This window comes from Cottoperca gobio, chromosome 5, assembly GCF_900634415.1.
Source record: "Cottoperca gobio chromosome 5, fCotGob3.1, whole genome shotgun sequence".
In the NCBI taxonomy this organism is placed as follows: Eukaryota; Metazoa; Chordata; class Actinopteri; order Perciformes; family Bovichtidae; genus Cottoperca; species Cottoperca gobio.
In genome coordinates this window covers 17,518,107-17,536,736 of record NC_041359.1, presented here as the reverse complement: position 1 = coordinate 17,536,736, position 18,630 = coordinate 17,518,107, and the positions used below count along the sequence as shown (strand labels likewise).

Below are 18,630 nucleotides of genomic sequence, written 5' to 3'. Positions count from 1 at the left end.
GAATGAAGGAATATTTAAGTTACAGTTAATTAGTTAGTTAATAGTTTATTTTCTTTGTAAGTAAAAGAATACACCATCATAAATGCCCCCCATTCTATGTATTAGAAGCCGGGTCCTAGGGAGGGCAGACTCCCACATGTCATCCATCAGGAGTCATTTCATGTCCTCTCATTTCATTTGACCCCTTTTTAAATCGTATACTTGAGACAAATGGAAATACATTCTCCTGTCAACAGGAATTGAAGGCTGTATTCCAACAGGCCCTCTGGTCCACTGGTAGGTTGTATGCTCATTAGTGTCAGATTATAAAAAGGTGAAAACCACACGAGCTCATTATTATTACCTAAATTACATTTACATTAACGGACACCAATGATTGTGGCATGTCTGGAGGTTTGACTCAACAAAAATTAGTAGTAAAATGTTAACCCTAATGTCATCTAGCCGCGTACAGATGGCAGTCCGGTGTGCACACACCAGCAGTAAGCTAGCACACCTACCTGTCACTGAGAGTGGACAGGTACTGACCACACGACAGCTAACGTTAGCTACAGTAGACGGTTAGCCTTCAACATTTTAGAGCCGAGACAAAGACATCACTGTAACAACGTCTAACGTTACAAAGCTACCGTGAAGGGAAACTACGACACCTGATAGAAAATATTTCAGTTTAACCACTTGACATAGTTGTGTGCTTACCTTCAGGGAGCACGTTACTAGACTCACAAAATCTTTAATAATCAAGAAAGCCAATCACTTATCGATTTTAGACCGAGAGACAGAAGTGTGAAGGTAGCGACAAATTAACTGCCACTTCCGTTTCTTCACCTTCAGAATAAAAGCGTTAATTATTTATTCGACGTTTTAAGTTGGTTTAACATGATTTCAACGATTTGTTTCCCTCTTCTCGCTTTAAAGTGAGATTGGTTTAATATACAGTTCGCATAACTGTGACCACTGTAGTATTTAACAACCATGGCACAATTGAAAAACAAAACGTGTCAACTACGACGTTGTTGATGGCGCAATGAGCGCAACAGAGTTCCTGTTAGTTAAAGTCAACTTTACACTTCGCCATTAAACCTCTACGTTCGACCATAGATCTATGACAGTCTATGGTTTCGACTGGACAAAATCACTTCAGCCTTTGTTCTAACCTACATAACACTACAACAACATCTACGTCGTGTAGTGATTTCCACAGACATGAATTAAATCATATTGTGCATAATCTCCCCACTGGCTGATTTGTGCCACTTTCACCATCATCAAGGGAACTCGTGTTTTTTTCCATTTATAATGTGAACAGACAGTTTTTGCACCTTGAAGATTCCTTTGAAATCCCTTGAATTACTGATCTGTTATCCCTGAGTGCTGTAAAAGTTACAGGTTATATTATGTCTTTCTTTCTTCATGTTACAGGTTCTCATGGAAACATTTACTGTTGTCATGTCACCAAACTCATCCTGATAATAACAAATGAGGCTTTCTAAAGTTAATCAGAATTTAAGTTCTGTTCAATTATGTAAAGTCATCAGACAGTAAGATAATATGTCTGTGGACTTTGCTCATTCTTGTTAAGAGTAACAGTTTTTAAGAATTACATTTTCCAAAAGTTGATAATGTGGTGACTGATGTTTTGTAGATGTTCTGCTTAATCACAATAACTGCAGCTCTTTTTTTCAGATCATTTAAATATGAATGGGACAAACACACTCTTATGTTGAAGTGCTCATAACTCACAGACATATGGAAGTGGTGACAATGGGTCACAAGAAAAAGTTGCTTCAAGGGGTCTAAAGCCAGTAAGTCTTCAAACCACTCTTCCACAACGCTCACTGTTCTACAACGCATGTATTTACTGTAGCAAGTGACACTAATGGTCATTTTTCTTTGTCAGTAGGAGAAAATTACTAAAGAGGAAAGGAAATGGGTACATACGAAAAGATTAAAGGCTTTAAAATGTCTTCAACGCCTCCCTCTCTTATGCTCCTCCTGACATTTTATAATTTAGTCTGATGTGGTGGAATACATTTATGGCAGTGGTACTTAATTTGCTCAGCAGTTCACAAGCTGTATTATTGCTTTGTTTTAGGGCACAATAGCCAGATAAACAGACAATGCAACACATCTTTCAGAGTCAGTAATGTGTTTTTTCTTTCTCTTTCTTCCTTTTTCTCCATGATATCTGCTGGGAAGCTTCAGAGGGATGCATGCAAATATAATGTAGGTTTCTTGTCTGCCAGTATGAACATGAAGAAGAAAAAAGAAGAAACACTATGATAATAAGGATGCCAACTGCAGTAAAATATCAATACAAGGAAAGGAAAGGAATTTTCCTTTCATTATTTAATGCACACCCTTAACGAGGATTCATGATTGCCACTCCTACAGTCTTTGGCAGGTTATACCACATTTTTGAGAGATGACCATTTATACCAATGAAAACAACAACACACACCATGTGCGTGTGCATAAAGTAGCAGGGCCAATGGCTCTTTCCCCACTCCCCCTTACTTCCGGGGCCCTCAAGCTTAATTGTAAACACAACTACACATCTGTAAAGTCTGTCTACACTACAGACATCTAAATGCTTGGCAAGACCGCCTCTGTGATCGTTTCTGCTACAGTCGGTGTCTTTGTGAGCACATTTTGCCATGATGACACACACACACACAGACATACAAGGTGAAAACAATAGCAGCTGGTAATCATGAAAATAACAACATCATTAAAACATGTCTAAAGTCAAATCAATGAAAATTATTGAACAAATTAGTTGTTTTTCAAGAGAAGTAAATAATGTTCAGGGACATTCAATTTGTATAACAGGAAATAGCATTATTTTGAAAGGACAAGTTGATGTGTCATGTAATAGGCATATTCATGTATATGATCAAATTGGAAATTGTACTTTAAAAGGTGTTTATAGTAGAGGTTAGAACTATCATAAATGGTAATAATGTGCATAACCTGGCATGATACTGGGACTTAAGTGACACAGGAAGACATCTTTACAGTATTCAAAAACAGTGCAGGACTGAGAGGCAGGGGCGAAAAAAATTAAAAGGGCACCAGCACAAACGGAAAGAACAAACAATAATAAACAGGCCGATAATTCGGCACAGCAACCTTTACAGTACAATTTTCATCAGTGGAAAACATCCAACAGGTCTTTGTGATCTAGGTAGGATATGCCATGAGGCTGAGACAGTACATACTTATATCATAAAGGAAATGTACACAGAAAGTCAAGACATTATGGCACATTACGGAAAATAGGGCAGGTAGAGGATAACAATAAAGATATTTTAGAGTGTGGAGACAGTGCTGAAGAGAGAACATTGTTATTTAGTTTTTAAGGGAGACTGGACTGGAAATGAATGGACAATGAGGGAGAATAAAACCTGAAGGTGGCAGTAATGCAACATCGTGGATTCAAACTACCATAAAACACCAAAGAAGAAGAGACCAGGAAGTGTCTGTTCATCCCATGTGTAGCATACATCTATGGTTGCTGTTCAGTCGTTTATTCATTCTTGAAAAGACAACTTTAGCTATATTTAGCTAACCTGTTATCTATCTTTCCCAAATAAACCAAAGACGAAACCGGTGTTCAAGCAAACAGTAACAGCTAGCTAGCTAAATCGCGCTAAAGTTGTTTGGAAAATTACATCTGTAGCCTTTGAAAGAAAGTGCGTTGTCTGAATGAAAAGTGCAGTGGATACTAGCATGATCAAGGAAAACCGGTGGAACATACCTCCTAATGCTCCAGCCTGCATGGAGAAGCATCTGAGCTCGGCGCAATACAGAGCAGGTAGGTAACAAACAAAGCTAGTTGAAGGTTACACGGGTAAACACGTGGTGCCGCTAGTTGGTTATTATCAGTTGTCTGTTTATTTACATATGTACTCATGTGCAAGGGTCTGCTGGTAATTTGGCGTATAAACATTCCGCCAAAATGTTAAATAAATAACATTTTGTTTTAAAAGTTGTGCACATGCGCAGCAGTCCAGCTAGATTGTTCAGTGTGTTGCAGGTTCCTACCGTTTGTTATAAAGCAAACAAATTACATTTCGCAGATTTAATTTGAGCTACTATGTGACGCGTTTCTATGTGTTTCTGACGCAGCAGAATTAAGGTCTTACGGTATTTTTTAAATTTCTTATTGGCTCTCTTCTCAGATGGTACTCTGCTGCTCGGTGCCTCCAGCCTCTCTGGCAGAAGCTGGCAGGGATCTGTTTGGATCTACAGTGACCCTGAGCAGGCCCCCAATGAGGGACTCTGCAAAGCTGGTGTGCAGACTGAGACTGGAGTCACAGATGTCAAATGGGCATCAGAAAAGGGTGTTCTTGTTGCATCAGACTCGGGTAAGAAGCAGATTAATAGCTATTATGAATCAAGCATGGGTCTTGAGTGTTGAATTTTAAACTGGATTATTTTTACTGATTCCTGTGCAGGTGCCCTGGAGCTCTGGGAACTGGCAGAGGATGAACGCCTGCTGGTGAATCGCTTTACCAAACATGACCACGACCACATTGTCACCACTGTGAGCCCAGTTACTGGAGAAAACAGTGCTGTCACTGGCAGCATGGACTGTCGGTGAGACACCATTTTACACAGATACACGCAAAGTTGCAGAACAAATACATGTTAATTGATTATGTGTTAAGCTTTGGCATTATGATTTTTGGAGTCACTTCTTTCATCCATTTCTCATCACAATTATAGCTGCAAGTAACAATTATTTTCATTATCGATTTAATCTGCCAATTAATCGTCAGAAATGTGTGAAAAATGTCCATCCTAGTTCCTCAAAGTCCAAGGATTTGTCCTAAACCTAACACTATTCAGTTTATGAAACAGAGAAGAGAAAAGGAAATCTCCATATTTGAGAGACTTTGCATGAAAATGTACTCAAACGATTATTCCCTTATCAAAATAGTTGGCAATTATTTATATTGCTGTCAATTGACGAATGATTGCAGCTCTAATCATGATGCATCTCTTTCCCTGTTCTTCACTGCAGAATTAAGGTCTGGGATCTCAGTCAGGAAACGGCTGTCACTACCTACCATGGTAAGGGAACATCTCAAAACGGCTCTCAGACTATCTAGATAGTAGTAATAAAGTGTTTATTTTTAAATCAAATTATATTTAGTTAATTTAATATTTGTCAGTCAAGTGGAAAAATAAATCACTCTTTGTAAATCATTAGATCCATTCCCTTGATTTGTGAATCTTCTCTTCTGTTAATTTGCACAACATCTTCAAACTTTAAACGGATTGTAATAAAATGTTGGATTCAGCCATGGGTCAAGGAATAAGCAATTTTCTTTTAGTGCAGTACTGAGAATTTAACTACTTAAATTTAAGAGAATTCAGCTTCAGTGTCCCATGCTTGCCTGTTATATGGTATATGTGCATTTTAATGCCGAATAAAATGTTCCATCATTGAAATACATTTGAAGGGTTCTACAGCTTGGGCACATAATATACAGTGTGTGCTTTCTAGAAATTCACAAAGTATGATTATATATTAAACGATCCTATTGGAAGAATGTGGATTTGACATGTCAGCAGTAATTAAAAAAAATGAAAATTCTCATTCATGAAGATGGTAAAAACCATAACTAACTATCTCGCTTGCTTTTTTTCCTCCTTCAGCGCACACACAGCCAGTCACTTGTGTTGCCTGCAGTCCTACAGATGAGTCTCTCTTCATCTCCTGTGGTCAAGTAAGAAGCCGCTCAACAGTTTGCACGCATGGTTGTAAACACAGCACCTAACATAACTGCCGGAACTTCATTTTGAAGCTCCATGCCATATAAATGTAAACATTAATAATGATGAAGTGATTTTCTTTCTTTATAACACAAGGAAGCTACAATAAATGCTGTGTATCAAAGTCCAGCTGTAAAAGAAAGACCAAAGAGAGATCAGTATCACTATACTTGTCTTCATTCACAGGTAACCTGTTCTCCTCTATTACTCAGGATGGCCGTGTGCTGATGTGGGACCGGAGGAAGCCAAACAAACCAGCCACAAAAATAGGTAAGCAACATGTCCCAAAAAAAATAGCAGTCGTTTCTTTTTACTTTTAATGTAGCTTGGCTATTTCAAAATGGCGGGTTTGAGTGGGATGTCCCGTGTTGCCATGGTGATGATTCACTCGGACCAATCGGTGGTATGCCGTGTTTTAGCGCCACCTTCTAGTATCGACTCAGTTTGCTTGGATACGGAAGAAAGTACCAGTTACTACCCATAACTTTTGTTAATGGGAAACCAAGAAAAGAGCGAGTTCAGCAGTGCCGTGCAGTACGCAGTGGAAATGCGGCATGATAATCCGTCTGTAGTTAAATTAATGGTATTTAAAAAATTGTTTTATGCATATTTCATTGCCGTGTTTGTCTCAGATTTAGAGTCCCTCAGCTGCTCCCCTACCACTCTAGCCTGGCACCCGCAGCACAGAAGCACCATTGCTTTTGGTAAGTGTCCGCAGCAGGTTATTGATTGATGGAAACATTCATTTGTCGGTCCCTGCGGTTCTGATCATGCTTGTTGTGCCTCAGGTGATGAGCTGGGCAGAGTGACTGTGAAGGATTTCCTGGGAACAGAGCCGGCCCGGCTGGTGAGCGTCCACAGCCGCGGAGTTAATGCCCTCGCCTTCTCGACACATAGGTAAACATAAATTATAGCATTGTGTCATTGGGTCTTTCCTTTCTCCTTTTACAAAATGTTAACTAATTTCTTTCCCCCTCACAGTGCCCCCTTGCTCGCCTCCATAAGTGATGATTGTTCCCTCGCTGTTCTGAACTCTGACCTGCAAGAAATGTGAGTCCTTTCACTTCATACTAAAAGTAACGTGGTCAACCTCCTGTACAAGTTTATAAATAAAATAAAAAGTAATAATAGGGCTGGGTATAGATCCCTATGTAGATAATTTCATATCTCAATAACCATATATATCACGATGTTGTATGTTTTCTGCTAATTAAAAAGTCTAAGCCGATATGAAACAACAACATGGTAAAGCCTTTTTTAAATATTCCTGTATGAATTAAATACTTAAAGTATTGAGTATTTACTCTTTTATTTAAGAACTTTAGTGCAAAATGTACATGATGATGATGATGATGATGATTATGTCATTATATGATTTTGTCATGATTTTATTGAAAGACGATAAATGATCACATTAAATTATCCCCCTGCCCTAAGTATGCATGTCTTCTTCTTCTTCTTCTTTGTAGACATAGAGATCGGCGACACCAGGACTTTGTCAAAGGTGTGTGCTGGCTCCACGGTGGCTCCAACACTCTCACAACTGTGGGCTGGGATCACCTCGTGCTTCACCACACGGTGGATCCGGCTGCTAAAGCTCCCAACTCCACCTCTTAGACCCAACAGTTGCTCACATACCTTGGAAAAAACAAATTCCCCCCCCTTTCCCCCCTATTTTTGAGGGGAGTCCATGGTTGTCTAAAAAGTAAAATCTAATAACTTAGTCAGGAAGTATGGATTAAAGTGTTTCATTGTCATTTAGTACTCCAGATATGTGCAGAATATTTGGACTTGTCCATATCTTCCCAGTTCTGTCCCCTGTTACTGATTGATTATGGTCTCTCTACTTCATACTGTATAGCATTTCCATGTGTAATTACACTTAATGCAACCCATTTGTATTTGCATAATTTTACATTAAAAGTAACATAATGTAATGACATTTCTTTGCGTTTTCCTGATATCTATTACACACTTAAAACAGTAAGACTAAAGGAAGGAACTGTAGTTTGAAAAGTTGAAGGCTTAAAGACTTAAGTATTGTGTTTGTGAGAAATATACTATATCCCATGTATTATAAATCATATATAGCCATAAACTGTATACTGATAGAACCAAACACGAGGTATTGAATCATCAATTTTCTATAAAGATATTAATATGCCAAAAAAGAAGCACAAAAAAACCCAAATGAAGAACTGGGTCCAGTTTAGTGGTACATCATGGTATTGGATTTATGTCGCAGCGTCACATCAAAGTGATGTATGAAAATGATTGAGAAACTTATTTTTCTAAAATGGAAAAAGCACTAAGTTGCCATATGAAGAGATGTGTGTTCAGGATTCTGCTCATTGCTTATCAACATAGACCAGACTCAGATGCTGTTATCTGGAGTGTTATGTTGTGGCCTATATAAATACTACACTTCAGTTGAGTGTCATCTGCGTAGCTGTGGTAGGAGAAACCATGAGAGTGAATGACAGAGCCAATTGAGTTGGTGTACAGTGAAAAGAGGAGAGGCCCCAGCACAGAGCCCTGAGGTACCCCGGTGGTGAGTTGACGGGTCCGACAGAGCCCCTCTCCAAGTTACCCTGTAGGTGCGATCCTTTAGGTAGGGTGCGAGCAGGGAGAGAGCAGAGCCTGAGACTCTCAGTAATAATGTCTTACTACATGTAATTAATTTAACAAAGGGTTTAATACTGAGATGGAGATCTGCAACGCTCGGAATCTTGAAAGAAAAATGGTTATTCAAGATATTGCTGATTAAGGGCGTCCCGGTAGTGCGGGCGACCCATATACAAAGTCTGAGTCCTTGCCACAGCGGCCCGTGGTTTGAGTCCAACCCGTGGCCATTTGCTGTATGTCGTTCCCCCTCTCTCTCTTTTACTATCTACACTTCCCTCTGTCATTAAAGGCATAAAAAGACCAAAAATATAACCAACAAAAAGAAGATATTGCTCCCTACTCTTTCCACTAATGTATTGTATAAACCACCGTGCAACTGTTAATTGTTATCTGCATACCAAAAAGCACATTGTCAGCTGTACTTTTCTTGACTAAGACCTCTGACACAAGCTTGAATACTATGAACAAAAAAACTCATTTACGAAGACGTGCAATTATTGCTTAAATTTATTTTCCAGTTAGTTGTAGGACACCGTTTAGATGAACATCTCTGCTTAAAGACTTTATAACCTCTGTTTTTTAAATATTTTGATTATACAACCTTACATGTACATAAAACATCTTACAATATTAAGTTCTGTTATAATCTTATATACAGCATTAGTATAGATGCATTGAAACACATTTTACTGCAGAAAAGTAACTATTATACAGATGGCAAACATTTCGTAGATCAATAAATATGAGAAACAAAGCTACTGAAACGCACTTGTCTGAATGATGAATTATTGTTCCAGTGAACCTACATAATGTACATGTAACAGTGAAAGAACATTTCTGTTATGGGACAGCATGAACCACAATAATTATAGTGTACATTATTATTGTGTTTTACAATCAAGGTTACAAATAAATGTCAGATTTTATTCAGGAATTTATAGTGTAATGACTATTTTCTTATGAATTTTACCCATGTGGCATTTTGACTTTAAAAGCTTTTGTTACAAAGGCAACATATGCAATATATACCTCTACCCTGAATAAACAGCAGCAGCTAAACAAAACGTTTAAAAATACTTAAAAAAGAAAATACAAAAGAAAACGTGATGGTGTGCTCTCCAAAGATTGAGAAATGCATTCAGAGTACATTCAGAACTGAGCAGACCATTGTTATAAAAACATTTTTGCTAACCACATTTGTTCAAAGTGCTTTTTTCTCCCCATTGTACATATTCCTTCTGATGCAAGATCACATTATCCGATCTCATGCAATGTGTGCTAAACAGAAGAACCCCTCTCTCATTAACGTGTCTCATTAAGGATCCCCATTACTGACGAGAGTAATGGGCTGTTTGGTTCCAGGTCGAACTGTAAAGGTCATACCAGTGTGATGTTTTGACTGCGTTCCGTTGCTGAAAAGAAAAACGCATTCACGATTATGAGTTGATACTGTACACAAACACTTTGCTTATTGTGTCAAAAAAAGTCCTATTTGAGCACTCTTACCTGTTGGGAACTTTCACTGAAGAGGACTCCTGATATTTTCTGACCAATTTACCCTCCAGCTCCTGCATGTTCAGGGTTGCTGCTTTGTTGACCACAGAGTAATTCCTACTCTGCGGTGTGGCTCTGGGGACAACGGGGACCTTATTTTCTTCCTCGGGTAAGTGGGTGCCCCAGTCATCAGAACTGGACTCTGCATCCTTCACTGGGTCCATTTTGTGGTCCATTTCTAACATCTTCTTTTGTAAGATGCTCAGGAGTGTGGCCTGGCTGGGGGAAAGAGTGGATGGTAGCTGAGAAGGGGCTGCCTTGGGTTTTGTCTGGGGTTGCAGCTTTGGTTTGACGATGTCAGGAGGTGGGAGTTTTGGAGCTGCTGGGGGTTTGGGCTTTGGAGGAGGGGGTGGAACTTGAGATGGAGGGAGAGGGATCATATGTGGTGTTGGTGCCTTTTTCATGGGAGGGTCAGGCGGAGGGATGGAAGGAGGGGGCTCCATAAACTTGTCAAAATCATCAAACTCTGGCGGCGGAGGAATTAATGGCATACTTAACTCCTCAGGCGTTGTGGATTCAGACTTTGAGGGGCTTTGCACAGAATTTTGTTTCTGCTCAACCAGGTTGGTCTTACTTAGGGATGCAGCCATCCTACTGAGAGCTGAACTGGCGGATGGTATCTGATCCTTGACCACAGCAGGGCTGCTGGATTTTTCTGGAGTCTGAATTGTTTGCGTATGTACTGCAGGACTGACAAACTTTAGACTCTCCTGCATTCTTTCTAGAGATGATGGAGAAGAGGATGAGCTGGACCTTGGGGTGACGATAAAGGAATTGGGACTCGAGTCACTCGGGTGAATGCTTGCACTTGGCTGCTCATGCGCCTTGCTGCTGTTTTCCCGTGACGGAGGGTGACTCGATCTATGTTTTTCTCTGTCTTTAGCTGCCTTTAAAAGAGCCAGTGGGGAAGCTGGTCCATTTCGTGCTCCGTTGGTTTCACTACTCTTCAGGATGCGTAGTTTACGATCAATTATCGGACTGAATTTGCGAAGACTTGGAGATCCTTCAAATCTATCCTTGATGGTCTCTGAATTCACCCGAGTATCATTCAGTTTCTGAAGCTGTGGTGATGTCTGATGTGGAGGCTGGAGAGATTTGTCTATTTCTGGCTGTGCTGAAACTATCGGTGTTGGAGCCTCCTTCTTCGGCTCAGGCAGGGGTGATTGAGAGGGTTGGGTCATTTGTAAGTACTCCTTCAGCTCCTGTACATCTTTGGGTACTGGTTTAGACAGTGTGGGTACTGGTTTAGACCGTGTAGCCACTTTAGGGGATTTCCCATCGACCGTGGCAAGCACTTGGGCAGAGTTAACAGGCGTAGAATCTTCCAGGAGTAACACCTGTTTGGGTCTTGTGTCCTGTTCCTCATACCCACGGAGAATTGAGGGCTGAGGAACATTGTAAAGCTTTGCTGTGTTTTGGGGATTGAAAGTGGACAGTGCGGCTGTCTGCAAGGGGGGAGGTGGGGCAGGAGTATTTGGTGGGGAGTCAAAGTTGGGTATAGAGGACAGTCTAATGGGTTTTGGAGGTGGCTTCTTTTGAGTCTTGTGTTGCCCTTCAGAAGGAGGCTGTGGTGGGGCAAAGGCTGGCTGCTCAGGAACTTTGGCTGGCGGTAAACTAGAAATGGGTACAGAGTATACAGAGCCACTAGAGCTAGTAGATGGAGGCTTTGGCGGAGTCATTGGTGGCCGTTTTATGAAGGTTGAGTCTTCCCTCTCCATGAAGGGTGCCAGTGAGGACGGATTTGAAACAGGCATGGAAGGAGACTGAAGGTTTGGCAAATTTAGACTGTTCAGGTCACCCATGAAGTCTAGTGGAGGCGGGACAAAAGTCCCTGGAGGGGGTGGAGGTGCCATAGAGGGAGGTGGAGGAACAAATATTTCCCCCTCCACAAGGTCAGGCACAGATATGACCGATCCATTGGAGAAGTGATCTCCACTGACTATGGAAAAAGAAGAAAGAATAACTGAGAAAAGCTGTAGACACCAGCACTAACAATCTTTAACAGGTTTCAAGCATTTACATACTGTAGAGGTATTCAGAAGTATGTGAGAAATGTTAAGCATGTCCGATACAAATACAATAACATTTCTCGATTTTGATTCTGAATGCAATCATGTTCTTCCATTTCACATCAACAATTCACTAAAAAGCAGATGTCTGAAAAGGGAGAAATAAGTATGTAGATCATGAAGAATCAAGATGTAATGCTAAAGTGAATTCTAGAGTTTAAAGCCTGATAGTGATATAGTAATCTTACATAGATTTGGAATTGCTCACAGGTAATATTAAATGACCGATATCCCCTTCTTTCTATAAATGCAAACACTCCCTCTGTAAATATGCTTGCCATCTGGTATGGCAGTTTAGACACATTCAGAAGGGTTATTGAGCAACAGCCTGGACAAACATTTACCTGCCCTTCATTTTCAACCCTTTACGGCGACATTGTGATTGCCGCAACTGAGTCTGAGAAAAGGCACCGCATATGATTGGGGTCCTTCAGAGTGTAAATAAAGGAAATCTAGTATCTAGTACATATTTGAGGTAGGTAGATGCTCACTTGAACCGTTGGTCTTTGGACCGTTAACGAGGGGAAGGAGGGGGACTTTGGGTGTCGGGACGGCAAACCCTTGAAAACTGTCAGTCGAAGACTGTGAAGAAAAAAACAAAAGACATCAAACCGTTGATATTTCAACATCTGCGACACAAGAAACAAAGCATGGATCAAGAATTTCAATAAACATGAGACACATGAGAGGCGATTAAAAGATTTCTTTCTGTCAGTATCCACTCCTGCAGTGAACAAACCAGTTCTAAACTATTGAGAGCAACCCTCATTGTTCCTGGAAAAAGGATTATTACGTCCAATACTTACATTATTGACATCAAAAGTTGCTGCTAAATAATTGAACTGGCTCTCAGGTTTCGGTATTATGTGGAACCTAATGTTTTCACAAATGCTTTTTTTTTTGCAAATAGTTCAAAACTAAATCTGTAAAAATAAAGCATAGCAGTTTCGACAGTTTTTTAGGCTATTCTTAGGTGCACTGTGACTAAAGGATCATTTTTTGCACACAACACTTCCACATACTTTACTTGTGAGGATCACTGAGTGATTCATAGGAAACACCTATTATTCATCACAATGTCCTAGAGTTAATGTGGGCCTGGCTGAGAAAATTGCAGGGTGTCACTTGGATACGTGTGTGTGTTTGTGTGTGTGTGTGTGTGTGTGTGTGTGTGTGTGTGTGTGTGTGTGTGTGTGTGTCTGTGTGTGTGTGTGTGTGTGTGTGTGAGAGAGATTTGCTGTTCTTTTAATGGCCCAACCGCCACCAAAAATAAACACACAATGTGTTGACACAATACAAGTCCATGAGAGTTAACGGGGTATATGCCCTTCGAAGGGGCAAAAAAAAGATTCCTGCAGTACAAACATTCTTTTGTGTTGTACCTTTTGACTTTTGCAGGCTCTTTTTATAATCTGCTAATTCAATGAAAGCAACATGCTTCCACCAGTTTTGCTTAAAAACAGTTGTATTTATTACGCTGGTAATGAATTAGGGTCTGAAGGTTGCTGGTATACTGCTTTTCAGCCCTTTTAAACGCTTGTTATCTAGATTCAAATAAATGGGACATCTGCCTGCTATCACACCTTGAATGACACAATTGTCTCTTGGCTAACAATCACAGGACATGTACTGTATGTAGTTTCTTGGAAAGGTATGAACACTGCACCACGGGCTGAAGGCGTGTCAGTAAAGATGGCGTATGATCCAGTTTGAGGTAATCTCTTTGTTTACTGCGCTATGACGCACTTTCATCTGTCGAGCAGTCTCAGCTGTCCTGCCCATGTGCTGCTGGGTGTGCCACGTCAAACGCATGCCACAGACACATTCGCCGAACACTCCCAAACACTGAGGTGTGTGAATCAGCAGAGATGAGCTCTTTATTTATATATGCACCATGACGATATAATGGGAGGCCTGAAAGTCATACGGACAGCTAATGTAGTGCTACAAGTGAAGGGAATCTTCCCAAACCACTAAAACATGACAAACATGGCAGTGTATATCTACACTTGATATACACAGTGGTGGTATTGGGATCATTACTTAAGTAACAGTAGCAATATCACAAGGTGACAATATTAAAAGTCTTGCAATCAAAATTCTACTTAAGTAAAAGTACAAAATTTATCAGCAAAATGTTCTTTGATTTTCAAAAGCACTCATTATGCTGCAGAATGGCCCTTGTGAGTGTTATACTGTTGCCTACATTGACCCCAACTAGACACACTTTTTTATAGCCAAGAAGGTTGGGAACAAATGGTTTACAACATTTAACAATGTATTTTATTATATAAGCGTATGTTTTTATTATGTGAAAATCTAAATCTGAGAAGTAATTTAAGCTGTCAGATACAAGTGGAGTAAAAAGTACAATATGATGGAGTAGAAGTATAACGTAGAAATAAATTAAACTACTCAGGTAACTCAAAATTGTACTTAAGAACATCGACTTAGTTACTTTCCACCAATGGTGATACATTATCAATACACTGTAACCAAATAAGGCTGTTTCTATTAAATGTATTAATCACTGACTTGTATTTTGCAGTCCTCTTTCCTCTGAATGCAATCAGTGCATATGGCACTCTACTATTGAAGATTTATTCTGGATTAAAAGATTTTGCTTTTGTCTTACAGTATCTTATGTAATGCACCTGGATGGTGATGCCATCTTTATTAAAGCCCATGTTTTATTATAATAGCAGGTACATCATCTTTCACAGCCAAATGATTTCAAGAAAAGGTCAGTATCATCGCTCCCACATGAGGATATATTATAGTTATCAAGGGAAAGTCACTTTCACCAAACAGACACAAACAGATCCAAACTCAACACCAATGCTCTGACAAAATGACAGATGATTGATTAACAAATACTTGGTAACATGTCCTGGCCCTGTGCTTGTTTAAACTGACCCAGATTCAAACGCAGTCAAACACTAAACTGTCCTTTATCAGTTCATTTGCATCAGTGCAGCTCTGCAGGTATGGAGTACAAGATTAAGTAATCCTTCAACTGCAGGTAAACCACAGGGTGCAGTCTGCTCAGATGCATTATCTTATGTTATTCCAATGCAGGAAACTAAGTGATATATATGTAAATATGTGCAGCATATGCACCTAGAAGCTTTACTGAGATACTCACAGTATGATGGTTGACGGTAGGTCTGGCCCGCACACTGGCAGTTCCTGACTGGGGGATCGCTGATGACTCCAGCACCAGCTCCACGTTGTCTGAGGAAATAAAAAAGCTAAATAGATTAGTATCCTCTAGCAGTCCTATGTGAGTCCGTGGATGATTTGAGCCATTAAAGCTATCTGAATAACTTGGCAATGTGGTCGGTGTAAGACAGGGATCAACACGGGCATATTTTTCAATTACAGAGAGCACTTTATGATTATATTTTCAGAAATCCATTAGTTTCTAAAATGCCTAATTGCACCAAATGCTTAGTAGTTTTCACTCAACCTAAAGATCTCCTGTGTGATCCCATGTGCTGGTAAAGGTAGCTTTGTTGTTGACAATTAAATAGTTACAGGCAGCTGAACAGATGACTGTAATCTTTGTTTATATTTCCCCATTGTGTTGAAGTGAAAGCTAAGTTTAGGTGGTAACTGAAGTAAATGACCACATCCATCTTGTACCATATGACACACTCATGTTAATCATATTTTCACATAAAGATAGTTTATCTTGGCGAAGTGGTTTCAGGTTTTAAACATTTCTTTGGATACATTTAGGTTAAATTAATTGTATATGTTTTTTCTCTTCAAAAAACTGGCATCACATGTCGGCTAAACATGGATGTTTTTAATGCTTTTAAAGTTCTTTACGTATCTATTGTTTGTACTGCGAACAGCAGGGCATAATGATCTTGCAATTTTAAGTCAAAGTGGTAAAGAGACATTAATATAAATCTCCGTGTTTTAGGTGAGTTGAAAGAGCACTGAGACAACGAGTGAGTCACTAAACTTATCCCTCAACTTAAGATATGAAAGAATGAGAAACCATTCTGCTAAACTAACTGGTATTATCCCAGGTCACCAGGGTAGTTTGGAGAAAAGAAATGTGTACACTCAAACAGGTTGCACATTCCTTTGCTGCTCATTCCAGTGTCAGTCATCTTATCTGTCCAATAAGAGAACGATGAAAGAAACTTGTCACTGAGGTGCACTTAGTCTGCATGTTCTGGCAGCCAAAGGACTTCAACTTATAAAGAAGAAACGCAAAGTGTTTTCCTTTACTCAATAAGTATAACCATTATGTTCTCCCTGTGATGTTCATGCACTTTAGACCAAACATGATTCTGTCACGCCAAAATAACTCAAGTCAGAACTATAGCATTATTGCCTGTGGTGTTAAATCAGACTAACCAAATGATTAATTTCCCTGTTGGTCACCTGCTTGATTTAAATGAACAAATATTCCCTCTCATGCTGTGGCTTTGCATAGTTATCCCTCCTCGTTCCTGCTGGAACTATTGCCCCATACAGCTGGGCAGTTTATCTGTAAACATGATTATCATTTAAAACTTTGTTTTTATAGTTTAGCAAAGAAATTGAACTCAAGGTCCACTTACTATCTTTTTATAAAGCTTTCACCTCATCTCAGCTTTCATCTCATGGTATTCCTCAGCAAATGGAGTTTGCTCAGTTGTAATGGCATATATATATATGCTGTTATATGCTGTTATGCTATGTTCTTAAAGTACTAATAATGTACCAGTCCCTAAAATAGTTTGTTGATATCAAGGTATTTAAAAAGTGATGTGATGTTTGATTTCATCTGTATCATCGTCATATTTTCTTCAAGTTGTTTCACTTACAATAATTGTAAGTGAAACCGCAAACACCATCATTTTGTTGTGTATCTGAGATTGTACAATGTGTGACTCATAACGTAGTTGTTAAACAAACAGAAAGCAGCTGTTTTAGACATAAATCCAGAGGTATCCAGCTGAACCAATGTTTCCACTTGGATGTAGTTTCTAGATTTGCTTCAACAATCCCTTGTTTCCTCAAAGCATTGTTAAGGAAACACTAAAGCACACCTAGTCAACACAATTGGTGGAGGACAGTATGAATGCCAGATATGCACGGTCACCCAGATTTACCACGAAGAGACTTTAATATTTGAAAACAGGGTTTTCATTCCCTTGATGGCACCTGTTGCTACCAGTTTATCAGGACAAGCCATTATAACAATACTAAAATACTACTGGGATTTCCTTTATAATGTGGGAGCTTCCTGGCTTTAACAGTTGTGTCCATGATAACGTCAAGTTCAAAGGTCGTGCTGTTCTTCAGTAAATAGATTCTCCATTATAGCCAATGGGCTCTGTAAGCAGTGTACTCACCCATGTCATTGATTTTGAGATTGCTGTCGAAAAGAGAGTGGCTCTTCCGACCCAGGAACTTAAAACCCTTCCTCATGATTATTGATTAGTTAATGTGTAGATACGACTGGTTGCGATCATTAACGCATTTTGAATGGACGGGTATATCCGAGGTAAAGCGCAGGTGAGCTACTTTCGCGACAGGTGCACCGCCGAGCACCAGGTAAATCTGACTCCTGTGATTTGATGCGAACTTTTAGGAACAGAGAGAGAAAATGGAGCAAACCCCGCCCACTCCCCTTTCACTGTGCCTCCCTGTTTTTATACACTCCCAACAGGTGAGGCCTCGCTCTCCTTTTCGCACACATTCCAGCACATATCTCACCTGCGCACTGAGCTGCTCGTGCACTTCAAAGTACTCTGGCATGGCTGACTGATTGTGACACTATTTCATTTGGTAGAAACATTAAATCTATTGAGTTGTAGTCACAGTGGTGGACAGTAACTAAGTACATTTACTCAAGTACTGTGCTTAAATACAATGATGACATACTTGTACTTCACTTACGTATTTCCATTTTATGCTATCTTCTACTTTACTACATCTCAGAGGCAAATACTTACACTTTTTACCCCACTACATTAATTTGATAGCTTTAGTTACTTTACATATTCAGGTTAGTAATATATAAATATAATCAATAAATAATGTATCATGTATTATTATAGGTTAAGATAAAATGTTATTGATTAAATTAAATGAATTATTAATTATGAAATAATTATTAAAGTGATGAGCACATTAATGTATCAATAATTATAATCCAATAAATAATATATATTATTCTGCATAATAAGTACTGTATTTTAATGCTAACACTTTTACTTAAGTAAGATTTTGAATGCAGGACTTGTACTTGTGACCGAGTATTCCCACACTGTGTATTACTACTTTTACTTAAGTAAAAGATCTGAGTACCACTTTCACCACTGAATACCCATCGTCTTACTTCCTGTTGCAAGCTTAAGCACGGGCCCCTTGGTGACCCATACAAAATAAAAGCCCACATGGCTTTGTTATCACCATGCTGTTAAGTTGAACATGCTTTTGTTTTGTATGGGTCACCAAGGGGCCAGTGCTTAAGCTTGCAACAGGAAGTAAGATGTTAATGTAAATAAGATCTCTCATGGTTAGAAATGTGTAATAAAAAGATCAACTTGAGCAGAAGTAAGTAAACTTTATCGTATTTATTTCTATAGCA

General features: G+C 39.3%; 2 protein-coding genes across 2 annotated transcripts; one reads left to right on the top strand and one right to left on the bottom strand.

The window, feature by feature from the left end:
- The first annotated feature begins 3,442 nt into the window (after nucleotides 1-3,442).
- wdr77 (WD repeat domain 77) lies at nucleotides 3,443-7,726 on the top strand. The gene is made up of 10 exons (XM_029431373.1): nucleotides 3,443-3,817; nucleotides 4,185-4,370; nucleotides 4,461-4,602; nucleotides 5,030-5,079; nucleotides 5,668-5,738; nucleotides 5,997-6,054; nucleotides 6,417-6,488; nucleotides 6,573-6,681; nucleotides 6,766-6,834; nucleotides 7,254-7,726. The coding sequence occupies exons 1-10, from the start codon at nucleotides 3,709-3,711 to the stop codon at nucleotides 7,399-7,401; spliced, it is 1,014 nt and encodes a 337-aa protein (XP_029287233.1). The 5' UTR covers nucleotides 3,443-3,708; the 3' UTR covers nucleotides 7,402-7,726.
- A 1,223-nt stretch (nucleotides 7,727-8,949) lies between these two features.
- Nucleotides 8,950-17,533, bottom strand: LOC115007700 (pollen-specific leucine-rich repeat extensin-like protein 1). Its single transcript, XM_029430645.1, has 5 exons — nucleotides 17,390-17,533; nucleotides 15,178-15,266; nucleotides 12,524-12,614; nucleotides 9,916-11,902; nucleotides 8,950-9,821 (listed from the first exon to the last, which is right to left on the bottom strand). Exons 1-5 carry the CDS (start codon nucleotides 17,463-17,465, stop codon nucleotides 9,725-9,727), a joined length of 2,340 nt encoding a protein of 779 aa, XP_029286505.1. The 5' UTR covers nucleotides 17,466-17,533; the 3' UTR covers nucleotides 8,950-9,724.
- Between the last annotated feature and the right edge of the window lie 1,097 nt (nucleotides 17,534-18,630).

Excerpts from the sequence above, each read along its gene's own strand:
- LOC115007700 (XM_029430645.1), bottom strand. The coding sequence starts at position 17,465 with ATGAGGAAGGGTTTTAAGTTCCTGGGTCGGAAGAGCCACTCTCTTTTC. Across the intron at positions 12,615-15,177 it reads CTACCGTCAACCATCATACT|TCTTCGACTGACAGTTTTCA; the intron begins GTGAGTATCTCA and ends TTTTCTTCACAG. Across the intron at positions 9,822-9,915 it reads TCAGTGAAAGTTCCCAACAG|CAACGGAACGCAGTCAAAAC; the intron begins GTAAGAGTGCTC and ends TTTTCTTTTCAG.
- wdr77 (XM_029431373.1), top strand. The coding sequence starts at position 3,709 with ATGAAAAGTGCAGTGGATACTAGCATGATCAAGGAAAACCGGTGGAAC. Across the intron at positions 4,371-4,460 it reads TCTTGTTGCATCAGACTCGG|GTGCCCTGGAGCTCTGGGAA; the intron begins GTAAGAAGCAGA and ends ATTCCTGTGCAG. Across the intron at positions 6,835-7,253 it reads AACTCTGACCTGCAAGAAAT|ACATAGAGATCGGCGACACC; the intron begins GTGAGTCCTTTC and ends TCTTCTTTGTAG.